The following is a 17,531-nucleotide window of genomic DNA, read 5'->3' as shown; positions in this document are numbered from 1 at the left end:
TGACGCTAATCTCTGATGTGTGATGTGTGGAATGTGTGGCAGCAGAATTATGCCTTCTGGTTCTCTAAACTGTGGAATACACTACCACTGAAACTTGATGTTTTTAAAAGTAAGCCAAAGTCCTATTCTTTTCCCGATATGTGTTCACGTCCTATGCTATTTTTTATTATTCTCTAATCCGATTAATTTGTATTATTTTCCTGTATACTTAGTTTATAGCTATAGCTTACGCATGGCTCCTCTATTTGAGTGACCACATCAAACACGAGGTGGTTAACAAGCTAAAAGCAATTGGTTTTGATAGCACATCAGTGAGCTGGATGCAATCCTACCTGGAGAGGAGAGAACAGATGGTGGAGGTGAACGGATCATTGCCCCCCCTCCCAGTGAGCTCTGGCATTCCACAAGGAAGAATACTAGGGTATTTACTGTTCCTAATATGTAAACGATCGACATGACATCAGCTTGTGACTGCAACTTGTCATCAGCTTGTGACTGCAACTTGTTCCTGTTCGCAGATGCTCAGCACTGCTAGTCTCGGACAGAAACAAACTGCAGGTTGAAAAGGCCCTCAGCTCTGAACGCGGGAATCTGCACCTGGCTTGCTGATAACAAACTATCTTTACACCTGGGAAAAACTGCATCCATTCTGTTTGGATCAAATGGTAATCTCAGCAAGGCAGATGGCTTCTTGGTTAGAGTGGGTGACAATATTATCACATGAAAAGATTAAATTACCTACCTAGGTTCCATCCTGGAGGAGAATCTTTCCGGTGATAAAATGGCTACCAACGTAATAAAAAAAGTCAACCAAAGAACAAGATTTTCCTCACTGGTCAACAAAAACACAGAAGACCCTAACAGGAGCCCTCATACAAGGTTTCTTCGACTATGCATGCACCTCTTGGTACCACAGCACCTCAAAGGCCCTTAAAACAAGGCTCCAGACTTCCCAAAACAAACTGTTCAGGCTACTACTTGGCCTCACTCCCCGAACCCACCTCACCCCTGCCCACTTTGACAGGCTGGAATGCGAATGGCTTAGGGTTGACGACAGAGTACAGCATCTACCTGTCTAAATACTTCCTTAATGTCAACGAAGTTCATACCCACAACACCAGAACACCAGGGAGTTCAACAAACCATGTACAACAGTGCAACCCAGATTCGGCACAAACAAGGGAAATTAATTTCGCTCCTATGCCACCAAAATGTGGAACGCCCTAACTACAGCCATTAAGACATGCGAATCCCTTGACTCCTTCAAAACCGCATATACGGGCGGCTGCAATTCGAAACTGGCCCCCGTAAAAATCTGAATCCCCCCCACCTCCTAAGGGCCGATTCATACTCCTATTTTACAGCTGTTTTGGCGCTGTAGTGCCGAAATGATTTCGGATCGTCTGAAAGTAGCACAGAAGAGACGACTTTAGGACGTACCCAACTACCCACCCCCCCCCGAACCTAAAATGACGTCACATTGTAGGCTCTACAGAGCCGAACCGACTTTTATTCGTCTCTGAAATAGGAGTATGAATCGCGCCTTACTGTATGTTTCTTTTCCCTTTTTAACTCTTTAGGCCTACATATTTTCCTGTTTTAGCTCCCTTACCGAGCTATGTGTGTGGCTGTCTGCCTGGGTGCCTGCCTGGGTGGGTATGAGCACGAAAATTGGTTGTTTTTCACCACGTACCTGTGCGCAATCTAACACACACAAACACACACGCACATATTAACTGTATATATGATGATTTCGGGTGTGCCAGTAGGCTACAGTACAGTGACAGTACAGTACAGTATGAGGGTACAGTAGAGGGACCCCCAGACATCTCACCCGGGTCACCCCGGTGAGATGTCTTCACTTTCGGGGTGAGTTGTCTCGGGGTGAGAGTTGAGTGTTTGGCTGCAGTGTTGCCAACTTAGCGGATTTGTCGTCATATTTAGCTTCTTTCCAGACCCCCCTAGCGACTGAATTAGTGAAAAGCTTCTGGCGAGAAATCTAGCTTTTTTCCCTTGGTGAATTGGGGACAAATCGTGTTGACAGGCGCCAGATATGCGCCAGAGATAAAATCATTTTTTTGTTTTTCTCAGCCTCAAATCCGCTAAATTGCCAAACTAAAAGTGGTCGGCGCGTCTGGTCTGGCTCACAGGTCACAGCAGGCTCAGTGGCTTCCTCGGCTCGGTTATGTGCACACTGCACAGACTGTCTACCAGTGCTTCCTCCTTTCTTGCTCTGCCTAGGCGAGTGCGCTCCGGTGCGGTATTTCCGAACGCGCCTCTCGAGCTCGACAGAGCAAGAAAGGAGGAAGCACAGGCAGCTCAGTTTAGTCTGCTAGTAAAAATAAAATACACACTCGGATGCTTAAAGTATTAACCTTCTAATTCCTGTATGGATCGGAACAAAATAGCGTTCTAAACATTAGTTGAATTGTGGTATGTTTTTTTTATATTACAATGAGTTTAAACGATGTGTTATCAATTGAAGAGATGATACAAACTAAGTGCACATAAATGACAAATGTTTTTCTGGGCTGGCTACATATTTTCGTTGCTAGGGGCGCCTAAAAGTCGCTAGGGACGCAAAAAAGTCGCTAGGGGCGGCGCGCGCTACGCGCGCGCATATCCCACCCCTGGCGACTTTTAGCGACTTTTCGAGGAGCCACTAGCTACTTCCGTCACTGGAGAGTTGGCAACACTGTTTGGCTGTTTGCGCAAAGAGTGCCTGAGCTCTTTTTTGCGCAAAGTGTTTGAGCTCTTTTTTTAAATAGTTGACTGAATATACCTTTGAGCTCTTTTATATATTTTACTGAATAGTGTGTGTGGACTGCCTGGAACTTCCTCAAAGACCCCTTGAGGTCCCCAGACCAGACCACACAATGAGCATCTTGAGCAGCGTTGGGAGACGGAGTGCAGTCTTAATTAGCAACTTTGTACAGCCGTGAGACTCTGCCCAAAAGACCCCCCCACGTCCCCCTCAATCTGCTCTGCCTCTACTCCTTACTTACGACAATGTTTCACCGGATTTTACTGTTAAATAAATAAATTAATAATTTTAGCGTGACTGCGCACGTCTGTAGGAACCGATAATTAGAACCGAAATTGACGGACTTTCGGGGTGAGCTGTCCGTCTTTTCCCTTTACCAAGTCGCCCCAGCGGAAAGTACAGACAACTCAGGGTGAGTTGTAGTATTTCTTTATCAGTGTGTCGTCAGTCGTCCACATAAACATGTCTTTGTATTGAGTTGTGCTTTCATGTGAAATTTACCCATTCTGCAAAGTGCAAACGGTTAATAAATACTTAAACAATCATTCAATCTACTATTTGTTATGCTATGCTAATGTAAAGCACGTTGGGCTGCATGTTTTTGTATGAAAGGTGCTATTCCACGAAAGTTGTTATTATTTTATTTTTTGGTCAAGGCAAGCGGTACAGAAGTGTAGTGTAGGCCTATATCAAATATGATCAAAAGGAAAATGTTGTGTAATTTGTCAGCTTCACATCATGCACACCCTCTGCTGGTTGAATTTAACTAGCGCCTATTAACTTTTTTTCCTAATAAACCTTTATTTGTAACCTCACTGTCTAAAGCATTCACATATGACAATATAGCAGCCGCAACTGAACATACCGGAACGGGTAATAAGCATAGAGTATTAAAAGGGTAATAAGCCATGCCGCTGCACTGGCATGCTTTAACATTCATTATTCTAACCCATGTAGTTCTCAAGGTGGGGAACGGGAATGAAGCAGGCCCCACCAGGGGCCCTTGAGGGTCCCCACTCAACCACTTTAATCGGATATGCCTACCGGTATATTTGAAAATAGCTGATATACAAGCTTAGAACGCGTCGGACGTGGAGGCAAAATATTACGCACACATCAGCCAAACAGTGCGAATTGTGGCGGAAAGCCTGGTGGGCGAGGTTAAATGCGAATTATGTAGCAGACCATGGTGGGCCGTTTTTGTGAAACTACATTTTCTCCACGGAGACATTTGTCGAGAGCACCCACTGAAAGCAGGCGCCGCTCTCCGAGTCCTCGCATCCTCACCACCAGTATGACTGCACAGGTGAGTTCACGTCCAGATTTTACACTATGAGGAATGTCGTGCTTTAATCTCCAATGACTGCATTTGGGAGAAAACAAAACAACGTTTTAAAATGCATTATTTTTATTCCAATACCGTTGTCGCGTTTCAACTCTGCTTACACACTTCAAAAGCTTTGGATGACGCTAACGTTAGCTTGCTAACGTGGATGGTGGTCGTTAGCGCTAGCATTAGTCAGTTTTGTCATTCTCGTGTAGACTTGTATCGTATAAGGCGTATAGTTCACGCTAGATTAGTTTATTATTGGGTATTGTCCTAGCCTAGACTGGTCAAAAACCGTAACACTCATCTGAGCTAACTGGCTAATGCTAAACGCTACGTCGCGACCCATGTGCCTGGCTATTGTGGCACGCGTATCGTTATGGTTATCACTATGACAACCGACTGACCATCACAAACGCGTCGACTTCTACCGCTGGCTAGACTTGGATGTTGGATGCAACACTACGATATATCGCTGAATGAACCACGACTTGATGATTGAACACAGATGGTTTTACTGTACACAAGGTTACGCCCCTCTTATTTGTTTTATCCTCAATATATTGTAGATGGCGACAACAACAAAGGTCCCGGAGGTCCGGGACATCACACGGATTGAAAGAATAGGTAAGGCCACACATTCACCAGACTGAGAGGATACCAGATGTTTAGACTAAGACATTTACATTGGATTCCAATCAATGCAGCTGATACATAGTCTACTTACTGTATTGTGACTGTCTCTATAGTATATTACTGCCCTAGCCCCAATTTGCAGCTCTAGTTTTTTTTATAATGGGATGAATCTAGAGTTGCAATATGCTCCATTGCCATCCTATTGATCCAAATTGCTTTTGTGATCTGCTTATATTAAACAACGTTAAACTCACCAACATTGCAGCTGTAGGGAAAGCTTGAATTGTCCTTTCAATCTGCAAAGTGTTTGTTTCATAAAAGTCCACCGTAGACATGTTATGAGCTACTTTCTGTCCAATTCTGTGCTGATTCTTTTTCTAAGTGTTGGAGTTTGGAAGCACTTGTTTTTATTAACAGGTCGCGCTGCTGTCTCCTGCATTATGTGCAAATTCGAAACAGGTGGTACGCAGGGCCGTTCAGTGACTTCGACGGGTGCTTCCAAACTCCAACACTTAGAAAAAGAATCACCTGCACATAATTTCTTGACAGAAAGTAGCTCATAACATGTCTACGGTGGATTTTTATGAAACAAATGCTTTGCAAATTGAAAGAGGACAATTCAAGCTTTCCCTACAGCTGCAATGTTGGTGAGTTTAACGTCGTTTAATACAAGCGGATGATGGAGGATATTGCAATTCTAGATTCATCCTATTATAAAATTGCGGCTAACTACTGCTCCTCCAGTTACATTTGAGCACAGTCTTAATTCTTTACAGAAATTGTGTAATTGCAGTTAACTCGTATACCGGTATGCATATTTTGTGTTTAGGTGCACATTCTCACATTCGTGGCCTTGGTTTGGATGATGCTTTGGAGCCAAGACAGGTAGCTTAAATTGTTTCAATTAGTCCACTACTAGTCTAGTCCATTGCTGCCAATTCATGTCAGTAAATAAATAAATAAAAAATATAATAATACATGAATACACTGAGTTATTAGAGCTGACTTATGGGTTACTCCCTACAAATGGCTGTAAGCATACATGTAGTATGTACACCTATCCTGCTTCATGACACAGGTACTTTATACAATATAAACAATCTCGACTCTTAGCAATGATGGATGTGCATGAAAGACCTGTAGATGTGCTACTGCTGTTATATCTTTATTTGTACATTTATTTGAACGCTTTTTTTATACTTAATTAAAAGCAACTCCAATTTGTGGGTTGCTTGCTTTGCACCATAAATAATTTCACCCACTCTTACCACCTGTATAGCTGTGATGTGACCGACAATAAAGTGAATTTGATGGGCACACATTGTTTTCCAGGTGTCTCAGGGGATGGTTGGCCAGTTGGCATCCCGCCGGGCAGCTGGCATCATCCTGGAGATGATCAAAGACGGCCACATCGCCGGCAGAGCTATACTGATCGCCGGCCAACCTGGCACAGGAAAGACTGCCATCGCCATGGGTACGGTTCACTTCTGACATTATGTCATTACGTGGTTGGTTGGCATTGATCTTTGTGTTTTTAAGCACTTTAACCCCTGCATATATATTTTTTATTCTTCCAGAAAATAGTTCTGCAAGCTCTCAATGTGTTTCATGAGTCATGACTAATTTGTGACCTTTTAGATCTGCTATTTGTTAAATAAGTTTATTTAGTAGCTCAGTGTTTAATTGGATGTCCTAATCGTTCTACTCACTTGATGAAAATTAATTATTGATTTATTTACTAGGTATTGCCCAGTCTCTCGGCCCTGATACCCCATTCACAGCGATGGCCGCTAGTGAAATCTTCTCATTGGAGATGAGCAAGACAGAGGCACTCAGCCAGGCTTTCAGAAAGGCCATTGGAGTGAGGATAAAGTGAGTGAGAAAACAGAATAATAGTTGCACTCTTGGTGTGTGAAATGAATAGCTTTTCACAGTCGGTGTGTTTGGTTGTGCAGGGAGGAGACCGAGATCATTGAAGGAGAGGTGGTGGAGATCCAGATTGATCGTCCAGCCACTGGAACGGTAAGCTCGTGCTATAACTACATGTGGAATTTATTATTTTAATAAATCAATCATCATGTCCAGCTTGGAACAAAGAGCATTATTAGTTCAGATGAATGTAAGTGAGATTATAATTAAAATTAGATTTTTCATGGCAATTTGCACATTGCATTTGAAGTTAGTTTTTTATGTACCTGAGCCTTTTGTAAGATATCTGTTTTTCAAGTGAAAGGATGTGTATTATAGCATAACACTGTCATTACTTGAACCTCAGCCAAATATTTTAACTGGCTTATCTGCTGTCTTGTTTAAAGATGGCAGCATCTAGGTTGTATATCTAGTTATTCCTGACATTTTTACAACTATTTTAAACTGTTTTTTCTGTCAGGGTGCCAAGGTGGGTAAACTGACTCTAAAGACAACTGAGATGGAGACCATTTATGACTTGGGCAACAAGATGATTGAGAGCCTCAGTAAGGAGAAGATACAGGCTGGGTGAGTTCATTTGTTGTGAAACAGTCTCTTATTTCAAATCTATTATTATTGTTCTCTGTTATTGAATCATATCATTCAGCCTAGCCAGTCAGATAGCTTGATCGGTCACGTTCCATATTTTCTAGAGATGTCATCACCATTGACAAAGCCACCGGTAAGATCAGTAAGCTGGGGCGTTCCTTCACCAGAGCCAGAGACTATGACGCTATGGGAGCCCAGGTATTGTTCTGGAAATCTTATTGCTCATGACATTTTACTGCAACTTAAATTGCAGAAGTCACTAACTCCAGTCACAAGCAGGAGAATAAGTGTTGAAAATCAAAATGGGTCCATCATGATAATATTCCTTTGTTTTATGGTCTTTGACTTTTGTCCTCCCAGACCCAGTTTGTTCAGTGTCCAGAGGGTGAGCTTCAAAAGAGGAAGGAGGTGGTCCACACAGTGTCCCTCCATGAGGTGGACGTCATAAACAGCCGCACACAGGGCTTCCTGGCCCTCTTCTCTGGAGACACCGGAGAGATCAAGTCTGAAGTCCGTGAGCAGATCAATGCTAAAGTGTCTGAGTGGAGGGAAGAGGGCAAGGCAGAGATCATTCCAGGGGTAAGTCAGGGGTGTGTGCACAACTGCACATTTCTGCAAGGGCGCACATGAACTTTTGGCATGTGAATTTATTTTCTCGTTCATGTCATTTCAGGTGTTATTTATTGATGAGGTTCACATGCTGGACATGGAGTGCTTCTCCTTTCTGAACCGTGCCCTGGAGAGTGACCTGTCCCCCGTTCTCATCATGGCCACCAACAGAGGCATCACTCGGTACTGTCCCACACTGGCCAAATGTCAAACTACCCCCTCATCTGACGTAGTACATGGCATCTCTATTTTAACTAGCAGAATGATTACCTTTTTTTTTTTTTTTCAGTATCCGTGGCACAAACTACCAGAGCCCTCACGGCATCCCCATCGACCTGCTAGACCGTCTTCTCATCATTGCCACCTCCCCGTACACAGAGAAAGAGACCCGGCAGATACTCAAGATCCGGTGAGAATCCACATTAAAATCTCTCCCAAAGTTTAGTTTACTCTTCCACCCAGGCCTGGAAATTCATAATTGTTATGGCCGTGGCCATTAGGCCCTTGGTATTGTCAATTTTGTGAGGGCACAAAGGTAAAATGCCAGGGTCATCAAATAAAACAATGTTTTAAAGCCCAGTATAACTATCAGATAAATAATGTATTGGAAAATATTTGTATAAACCCATTACATGTTAAAGGTTTATTTATTTTCCTCACAAAATAATATTTTAATTTTGATTACACTTTGTCTAATCACGAAGATGAATTTGTGTAATAATTAAACTTTAAAGTTATCAAACTCATCCTTCAATTTATTTATTTTCCGTTTTTAATGATCTATTTCACACGTATGCACACATGCAGACTGCATGAGCACAGCTCAGGTAAACCACATAGTCCAGCAGCAAGTCCTCAAAAAAAAGGCCTTAATTTTTTTAGATACCTACCCGAACTAGAACATTACAAACATGTTTTAAAAGAGTAAATGCGGCCATGTCTTTCCGGCACCCCAGAGCTCCTATTTTGAAGGAATCCCGGGAATGTTAAGGAAATGGATTGTTGTGAAGTTTTATTTTGGGGCAATCTCTGAAAAAGGCCAGTCCGATTAGGGCAAAGGTGGGCGAAAAAAGCCTATACATTGAGAATGCTCACTCTTAAATGTATAAATGTTTGCTGAACCAGGTGTCCCTACATCACCAATGAGTCAGAATGTTTGCCCAAAGAAATACAGAAATATTGTCCTTTAAACATACCTTTAGTTTAGGTGGAAATTGTACTTTTGTGGTGAGGACTCCACAAACTGAAGGACAAAAACGGCCATGGCTGCTTTGAAATTCCTTCCCTGCTTCCTTCGTTTGACTAACTCTGCTTGGTGTGTGTTTGCAGGTGTGAGGAGGAGGATGTGGAGCTGAGCGACGAGGCTCTCACGGTCTTGACCCGCATCGGACTGGAGACATCCCTGCGCTACTCCATTCAGCTGATCAGCACTGCAGGACTGGTGTGTCGCAAACGCAGGGTAAGGTTCTTGAGCTCAATTAGTTCAACCACTAACTAATTGGAGAATTCTATTTGTCGAATCCACCTTTGAGTGATACAACAATGTTTTATTTGGTATGTTAAAAAAAAAAGAGTCCTGCAACCTCACTCAATTGACTGCGTCCCAAAAAGAACAGACCTGCAAGCGACCATTGCAAATCATGCAGGAAGTTGATACCTTGTCAAGCAAGGGACACCGTTGCACGATTGAGTATAAATTACTGTTAACACTACATCAAAGATAATCGCAATGAAATCAGCAAGGAAACATCTGTGAAACATTTGTGCTAAAATCATACATGTCTCCCACATTGGTTAGTGAGGTTATTGCATTAATAACATAATTGTTTGAATGTATGTCTGCCGGCTGTGTGAGTGATCAAAGCGAGTGCTGACACAGCCCTTCTACCCAGTATTACTTGATGTGAAATTGACAACTATATAGCATCAAGCAGACAGTCTATCATGTGCAGTAAAGTGTCATCTGTTAACTTTCACCATGGACAAAGTCTGCATCATGTCAAACGATTGTGAGCAGTTCACTTCCGCTCCCTGATTTCCAACATGGAGGTGCCATGAAAAATGATATGTTGCATGTTCGGCCTGCCTGCTGGCAGTGCACTGACTGGACTGAGCACACCTTTCTAGTTAAGAGATGTGTTTTCTTTCTCAGGGGACACAGGTGCAGGTGGAGGACATCAAGAGAGTTTACTCTCTGTTCCTGGATGAGTCTAGATCTTCTCAGTACATGAAGGAGTACCAAGATTCCTTCCTCTTCAATGAAACACGTAGGTTATCTGTTGATGCAGATCCTTAAAATGTATTTAGGGAAAATGTCTTATTGTCTGGAATTGTAGGAGGTTGGGCATTACATTCCTGGGGTAGAATGTATGAGCGTGTCGCAGACAGACAAGTGTTTCAGTCCGTCTCTGTTTACTTTCTGACTTTGGCAGATACGATAGCCCATACAAACGCGAAACAACAGTACCTTTCGGGGCACACTCCACATCGGTAGTTGGTGGTATGCCTTATATGGCTGTGATCCACAATTGAAGTAGTTAAGCAAAAACTGTGAAAACAATGGAGGCACACAGTCTGAAGCGGACTTGAGCCACGAGAGTCACTGGCGAACGAGCTGCTAGGCGAGCGAATCGCCATGCCAAATGTTGCGAAGTCAGCTTCAGCCCACTCGGCGTCATTTTATTTACGTTCCGAATCGTAAATTGGCATTTTTGGAGATCTGGTTATCCACAGCTGCAGATCCAACCGCTATACCATAAATGGTGGTCATGCATATATAGGACCGACCGACAACTCGGTGTGTGCATCAGCAAGAACTCTTGATGTGAGCGCTGCATAGTGGCCTGAACCTCAGGTTTGGCATAATCCCCATATCTACAATTTACTTTATAATAAGGTTATTACCCGTAAATTACAATCATATTCTTTGCATATTTAAGTTATTTGTCATTTCTGCCCAGTGGAATTTTTGTGTACGAAGCCTAAAAGTTAATTTATGCTGTATGTTCTCAATTCCAAAGAAACAATTCTATTGTCTTTATTTGCAATTATTTGTAATACAATTAATCGTCACGTAAAATTACATTATCGTGACAACCCTACCATTGATGGTGACATTTAATGTTGTCTATTAGACTATTCGATCCACATGACATGAGATTTGTTTATTCTGTCTCCATTTCAGAAACGCCTCAAATGGACACATCACAATGAGGAAGATATTTTGTCGGAAGTTTTCATGTTGTCGCTGGTTCTGAATTTGCTTTTGTCTTAGTTAAGTCTCAGAGGCTGTCTGGGTGAGATTATTGACTTGCCTTAATTCACAATGTATCGACAACTTCTCTTTGAGGCCTTGTGGCAGGAATACCCATTCCTTTCTTTTTCTGTTTATTTCTCTCTAAATGCGGTATATATATTTTTAGCAGGTTTATTAAACCAACCTTTTGTCACATACACATTGTCATTTTTTATCTCCTTATAAATGTTGCATCCTGATAGTTATGTAAAACTTGTATAATTAAATATGACTGATTTCCTGAGCTGATTCAACTAGTGTAGTGTCCATTCTGCGTGTGGTCATTCGGAGCAGGCCGATGTTTCTGCTAAACTCACCACATCAACTTCAGACTCTACACTGCACTTCTGTGGGTCTTGAGCAATATGCCTGTGGCTGTTTGGATGAACCAAGATATCTCAAGAACAGGCATACATAAGATTCCTTGAATTCATAGATATTTAAGTGCATTACCGGTACATGTTTTTCCATTAGAAAGAGGACTCTAGTCTAAACCATTTGAACTCTGATATGTTTGCATTGCAACAGCAAAGAAAATTAGCTGGCATGATGTTGACTGCTCTTTTGTGACATCTGAGAAAATAAAAGATTTTGCCTGTAGACTGCTCAGTGTCCTCCCCAAAATCAGCCAAGGGTGTGTTTATGCATTATCCTGCACAAATCTCTAGAAAACCTTAAAACTACAGCTAAACGCAACAAATCATTTAGACTGCAATCTTCAATCTAGCTTTGGAAAAATGAGTAGGACTACTAATTATAGGTACTTAGCTACACAGTATTCACATGGGCTAAAATGTTTTAATATTACTGCCACTGGGTGGAGCTCTAACATCTCTATTGTACTTCCATATTGCTTCAACAGTAAGATGAGAGAATTGTCCACAGATGTTGGATTTCTCTAACATGCCTCTCATACCTAATATAACCACATTATAGTCAACATTCCCAAATTCTGTATTTTTCTGACCTGTAGGTAAAAGCCCATTTGTTTACTGGAGTCATACATATTATTGCAGGTGTTTCTATGGAAATTTCAATTTACAGCCATTTTAATCATCTCTTCAATAAAGAGGTTTTCTTCATACCTGGTTCAACACTGGGAGTCTGGGACTGTTCCATATTACATGTGTCTTTTGTGACATTATATTCTCTTATATATGGAAGTGAATAAGGATTGGCTAGGATTACCTTGCTGCCCGTGTTCCAAAACGGCCTTATTCTCAAAAGACCACATTTGGCTGAAGTGTGGCACAGGTGTCTGCATCTGTGCTGTATGAGTGCATAAAGGATGGGGGAAGCCTTCCCTGTATTGCCAAATCATTTGGAGCAGAATGTCTAGTCTAGTGTGTGTGTTTGTGTGTTACCTACAAGTTCTGACAGCGTGCTACGCCCCTTGTGGTACCCATATGTGTGGTTCATGTTGGGCCATGCCCCCCGTTACCTTGCGACCTATCTGATGCACCCCCATAGATTCAACATATATGTTTATCATATGTATGGACATATATAAGCAGCATATATATTCTGCATATACTTGCCAAATATTGGCATATATGTTCATACATTTAAAATGACACCATAGCACCACCATTAGCCTTTTCACTGTCGCGCACACCCTAGGTGCTCACGCACCACTGGGGGTGCATGCACCAGCCTAATTCCTTATACCTATAGCCTACCGGTATCTCATATAATTTATCAGCTGGACTGTCATCATCTGGCTTCAGTACTTAAAGCCAACAGAACTCAAATTATAGCAAGTATAGTCTCTGCCTGGGCTGGCATTCTCTAATGCTAGTCCTGGATATCTTTATTTGTGCACTTGACATATTTCACGTCACAAGTCCCAAAGCATTGCCAGTGGACCACATTAAATGGATATTTCCTGTTGACGGCTAAAAGAAGATTAATTGGTTCTGAGTTCTGGCTCAAGCGGGCTTCTTGGAGTGGCTCCCACGGTCCACCATTGTCCACACGCTAGTATAAGGCACATGTACCACATTTCTCTGTAGATTATTTTTTGACATTGCTTGTACCCATTGCAAGATCATAGGCATAGCAGAAGTCATTAAGTATGAACACGCCTCTCTAGGGCTGTCACGATCACAAATTTAAGTTGACGATTAATTGTCACACAAATTATTGAAATTAACGATTTAATTGAGTTATTTTGCATTGAACATTGGAACGTTACAATTTGTATTTCTATGATATATGACAAATAACTTAAATATACAAAGGAATCACTGACATTCAATATCTTTTTATAATTCGTTGTTTCAAAAAACGTACATGTCACAAAGTAACGTGTAGCTTGTAGATCTGCTATTTATGCTATTTTTGGAAAATGTATGGACATTTTTCAACATGGAAACGATTGACGATTATGCAAAATGAATTACGATTATCTCAAATACCGGTAATTGCAATTAGGCGATTATGTAATAATTGTGATACGCCTCTCCAACATCCTAGGCCTGGGATCCTGTCAAACAGACTGCAGTCTGCAGTTGTCTTGTGTCAGCAAGAAGGCTATGTATGTCAAGAAGTAAAGGCCATGACATCATTGACAGTGTCAAGGGTCAATGGACATTCTGATGGCTAAACGAGGCTTTCTGTATGAATTTCATTAGTTAAAAGTACCCACATTAGGATCAATCACATCAGTCATGAAATGAATTGACTCTTTAATCAATTTAATTGATTTATGGTATTTTCAACTGACACAAGGCATAACAAAGGGATACATATGTCAGTCTGAATTTGACCACTGGACCACAGGGACCCAATAACATTAATCTGGATCAACTCGTGTTGAGAGACATCATCACTAACAATGCTTGTTAGTGATGATAACCATGTCTCTCATGGTCTCTTATTTTTGACAATCTGTTAACCCAGCAGTCTTTCCTTAAGGAGGTCAGCTGTCTCCAGCGTCACCGACCTTCCTCGGTTGCCATACAGACTTTCCTGGAATAGAAGTCACTGGTTGCCCAGTGAGTTCAGATGTAAAGGGTGTTCAATAGCACCAATTTATGCAAAAGAAATAAAAACCTCATAAATGGAGTTAGGTGATCTCCTCCCGACAGCACCGGATATAATATTTTATTATTATTTTCTAAGACGGCACATATTGTAGACCTACTGTATATCCTTTTGAAACAAAGTTACAGCTATCTAAAATGATAATAAATAGCATGCGTTAAGTACTGGGAGCTGATGGTAGCAATCCATCTCGCATTTTGGAACAGGGATAAACTCCCACGTTTCTCGGCTGATGCCAAAATAAGCCTCTCCGACCCACTAGTTAGTGATAAAAGTATAACATGTAAAAATACTGTTTTCAAGTTTTGATTCACTGATTGAATACTTAATTAGACATACAAATGTAAACAGCACGAGGTACAGTCAGGCATTTAGGCTAAAGGATAACAAAGTAGTTCTGAGTACTTGTTTTCATGTGGTCCTATATTCAATTCATCAACATAGCAAAAATACACATCAACAATTATAAAACATTATAGAAAGAAAAAAGTAAAATGTTAAATATTTGATGAGAGTCTGTTCTCCTTTACAGCTGTGAATGATCTGGGATGAGGAGCTATATTTCTCTATCCATGGGTTTCAAGTTTGATCCACTCGTCTTGATCCAGAAGTCTTCTACTTCTACTTAGTAGAAGATGGCTCAAGGTAGGAACCTTTTTATTTGTATTCTTTGCTGCTGCTTCTGCTGCTGCTGCTTGGGTTCCATGCTGTGTTTGTATACTGAAGTGATCCAAGCTGTGTTTGTGAGTTTGTATATTGTGTTGTCTGCTGCCTTTGAAAGTAGTCAGTTGTTGAGGAAACAGTATGTGTATGTGGCTCTTGGGCCCCTCAATTATGCTACAGTATGTGTGGAAGTTGAAGCTAGAGGTTTTGGGATTTGACATTTTGTTTGTTTGTCTGTGTTGTGGCTGGTGTTGAAGGTTGTGAGTTGTGACAGGGTGGCTGTAATTAGACTAATGTAATTTACCTACCAAAATTAACACTGGTAAGTGGTAATATATTCTTGGACTCACACATGCATTTGTAAAAGGGCCAAGAAAGAAGGTGAAGTCCATATAGGCTACTGTACACTTCGTATGACACTATTGTCTGCCGGAAATTGCTGATTTGAACCCACAAACTCTGTGGTGCTGGGCAGGCACTTTGCAAGTGCACCACCCAAGCGCCCCGGGTTGAGCTTTTAGATCTGCTATTTTTGGCGTGCAACACCATTGTACGTCTGAGCATAAATTAAGGAGCGGGTGGCACAAGTACCCACTTCAGGCTACAGCTAGGCAGCGGCAACAATGGCCTAATGCCTAAAGTCAACAGAGGTAGACCCTTTGGCACAGGCTGACACTGAATGTTCTGCTTGTGTGTGCAGATTGTATCCGTGTCTGTCTGTGTACTTTTGTCTGAAAGAGAGACAACAATGAAAGAGGAGGACCGCAGTAATGAAAGAGCAAGTGAAGAGGAATTGAAGAGACAGAGAGAGAGAGCCTTTTTTCCCCTCTGTAATTTTAGCTGATTCCCTACTATCTGCTTAAAAATAACAGATTAATTAATTATCACAGCTGAAATTAGCATCACTATAATATATTTTATATCACTGTAGTGTAGTCGTCTAAGTAGGAGATAGTTCTCTCTAAACTAGAGGTGCTCTGATCGATCGGCCACCGACCATTTAGTGGTATAAAAGTCACTCAGATATATACCGGTATAGTATAATATCGTTTTGCATCTTTGTGACAAGCCTAAACATTCTCCTCTTCCTCCCCACACACAGGAACAGTTTTGACGTGGGTTGATAATATTGGAAATATTCAAATTTTCCCCTTGCGCACAAGATCGGTATCAGCAATCGGGATCGGTCCCAAAAAACCTGATCGGAACACCTCTACTCTAAACTGTTGTTACCCCGCCGCCCCCATACGTTTTTGTTCTTGCTGTAGGCCTATACATTTGCTGTTCTACAATGAGATTTATTTTTAGTGTACCTGTCCACAAGACGATACATAAAGTCAGAATACCGTGACCTTGACCTTTAGTAGTAGTGGAGTAGTTTTACTCCAGTGTGTATTGTGGAGAATTGTGCGTGTGTGCATTTGCGTGCATGTGTTTTCTTTAAATAACATCCAGAGTATGTATTCTTTTTACATTACCAGCCCAAGTGCCCGGACCGCTAGGCCGGCCCGGGCCAAGAGATATATATTTGTAAACTTTTCTTGTTTTTCACACTATATGTGTGTGTAGAATACTGTGTGTGTGTGTGTGTGTGTGTGTGTGTGTGTGTGTGTGTGTGTGTGTGTGTGTGTGTAGAATAATGAGCCATATTGTACAACTGCACGTGACTACATCAATACGCAGAAATCTATTGTTGTACTTGTGAATGTACAGTATGTGTGTGCGTGTACTGTATGTAATTTATTGCTCAGCTTCCATTCACCCTTCTGAGCTCATGTCATTCATTGCCTCTGCCTGCCTCTCTGTTGCACTGCACTATGCATTACATGCAGACACAAGTCATTCACAAAGCTGTGTTAGCCCCCCCAACACACACACACACACACACACACACACACTGCCTCACATGCATATGAGACCAGAATACAGATGCTTCTGTGGACGGACACGCACCCGCGCGCACGCACACACACACACACACACACACACACACACACACACACACACACACGTAAACTGCCTATAGAGGCTTTTCTGAATCAGCTCATGCAAGAGTGAAAACCTTTATTCTAAATATGGAATCATGGAAGCTAAAAATGGCAACTAAACCCAACCGACATCATTCACTTGAGGACAAGTCAAGCATAAGCTTATGTTTAATTCAGGAGACTGCGGTATTTATAAATCACACTCCCTCCACCAATGAAACTTTAATCCAATCGTGGTGTATGACTGACATGGATGTGGTAGCACTATTTACAATTTTACACTGTCAATTTACATTTCATCCTTGTTAGTAAGCATGCAAATTAAATTAATCCCTCATTGCATTTGAGACCTCATCAGCACCCCTGAGCTCTGCATTTCAGTGCCTAGAGGAGAATAAGGAATGATCGTTATAATTGGTCTGATGACTGGGAAAAGCCTCCTGCTGCCGCTGCAACTACTTTGGTAGATTGTTCCTGACGCGCCGCATTCCATTCATGACTTATCGCATCCCTCGTTTCTCTTTCCTGCATCGACATTGCTCAGTTATCTTTGAAACCACACACACACATGGGTGGACAATGACAGGGGCAGGGGACATCACGCCTTTCCACTTGAACACAATGTTAGCTGCATTAATGATACAGTAACGACTGCAGATGGCAGTCCCTTGGGGGTGGGGGGTGCAG

At 41.8% G+C, this 17,531-nt stretch overlaps 1 protein-coding gene across 1 annotated transcript; it reads left to right on the top strand.

Annotated features, from left to right (window-relative positions):
* The first annotated feature begins 4,008 nt into the window (after positions 1–4,008).
* On the top strand, positions 4,009–11,402 carry ruvbl2 (RuvB-like AAA ATPase 2). The gene is made up of 14 exons (XM_080780283.1): positions 4,009–4,070; positions 4,661–4,718; positions 5,557–5,612; positions 6,060–6,201; positions 6,470–6,599; positions 6,683–6,749; positions 7,117–7,223; positions 7,349–7,442; positions 7,605–7,823; positions 7,918–8,036; positions 8,143–8,262; positions 9,183–9,312; positions 10,006–10,120; positions 11,038–11,402. Exons 1-14 carry the CDS (start codon positions 4,059–4,061, stop codon positions 11,064–11,066), a joined length of 1,398 nt encoding a protein of 465 aa, XP_080636409.1. The 5' UTR covers positions 4,009–4,058; the 3' UTR covers positions 11,067–11,402.
* Positions 11,403–17,531: the final 6,129 nt, after the last annotated feature.

The sequence above is a fragment of the Protomyctophum bolini genome, assembly GCF_963924005.1.
Source record: "Protomyctophum bolini genome assembly, chromosome: 13".
Classification (NCBI taxonomy): domain Eukaryota; kingdom Metazoa; phylum Chordata; class Actinopteri; order Myctophiformes; family Myctophidae; genus Protomyctophum; species Protomyctophum bolini.
Note: the sequence above shows the minus strand (reverse complement) of the source record. Positions and strands in the feature narration are given on the sequence as shown.

Excerpts from the sequence above, each read along its gene's own strand:
- ruvbl2 (XM_080780283.1), top strand. Across the intron at positions 6,202-6,469 it reads AAAGACTGCCATCGCCATGG|GTATTGCCCAGTCTCTCGGC; the intron begins GTACGGTTCACT and ends TTTATTTACTAG. Across the intron at positions 6,750-7,116 it reads ATCGTCCAGCCACTGGAACG|GGTGCCAAGGTGGGTAAACT; the intron begins GTAAGCTCGTGC and ends TTTTTCTGTCAG.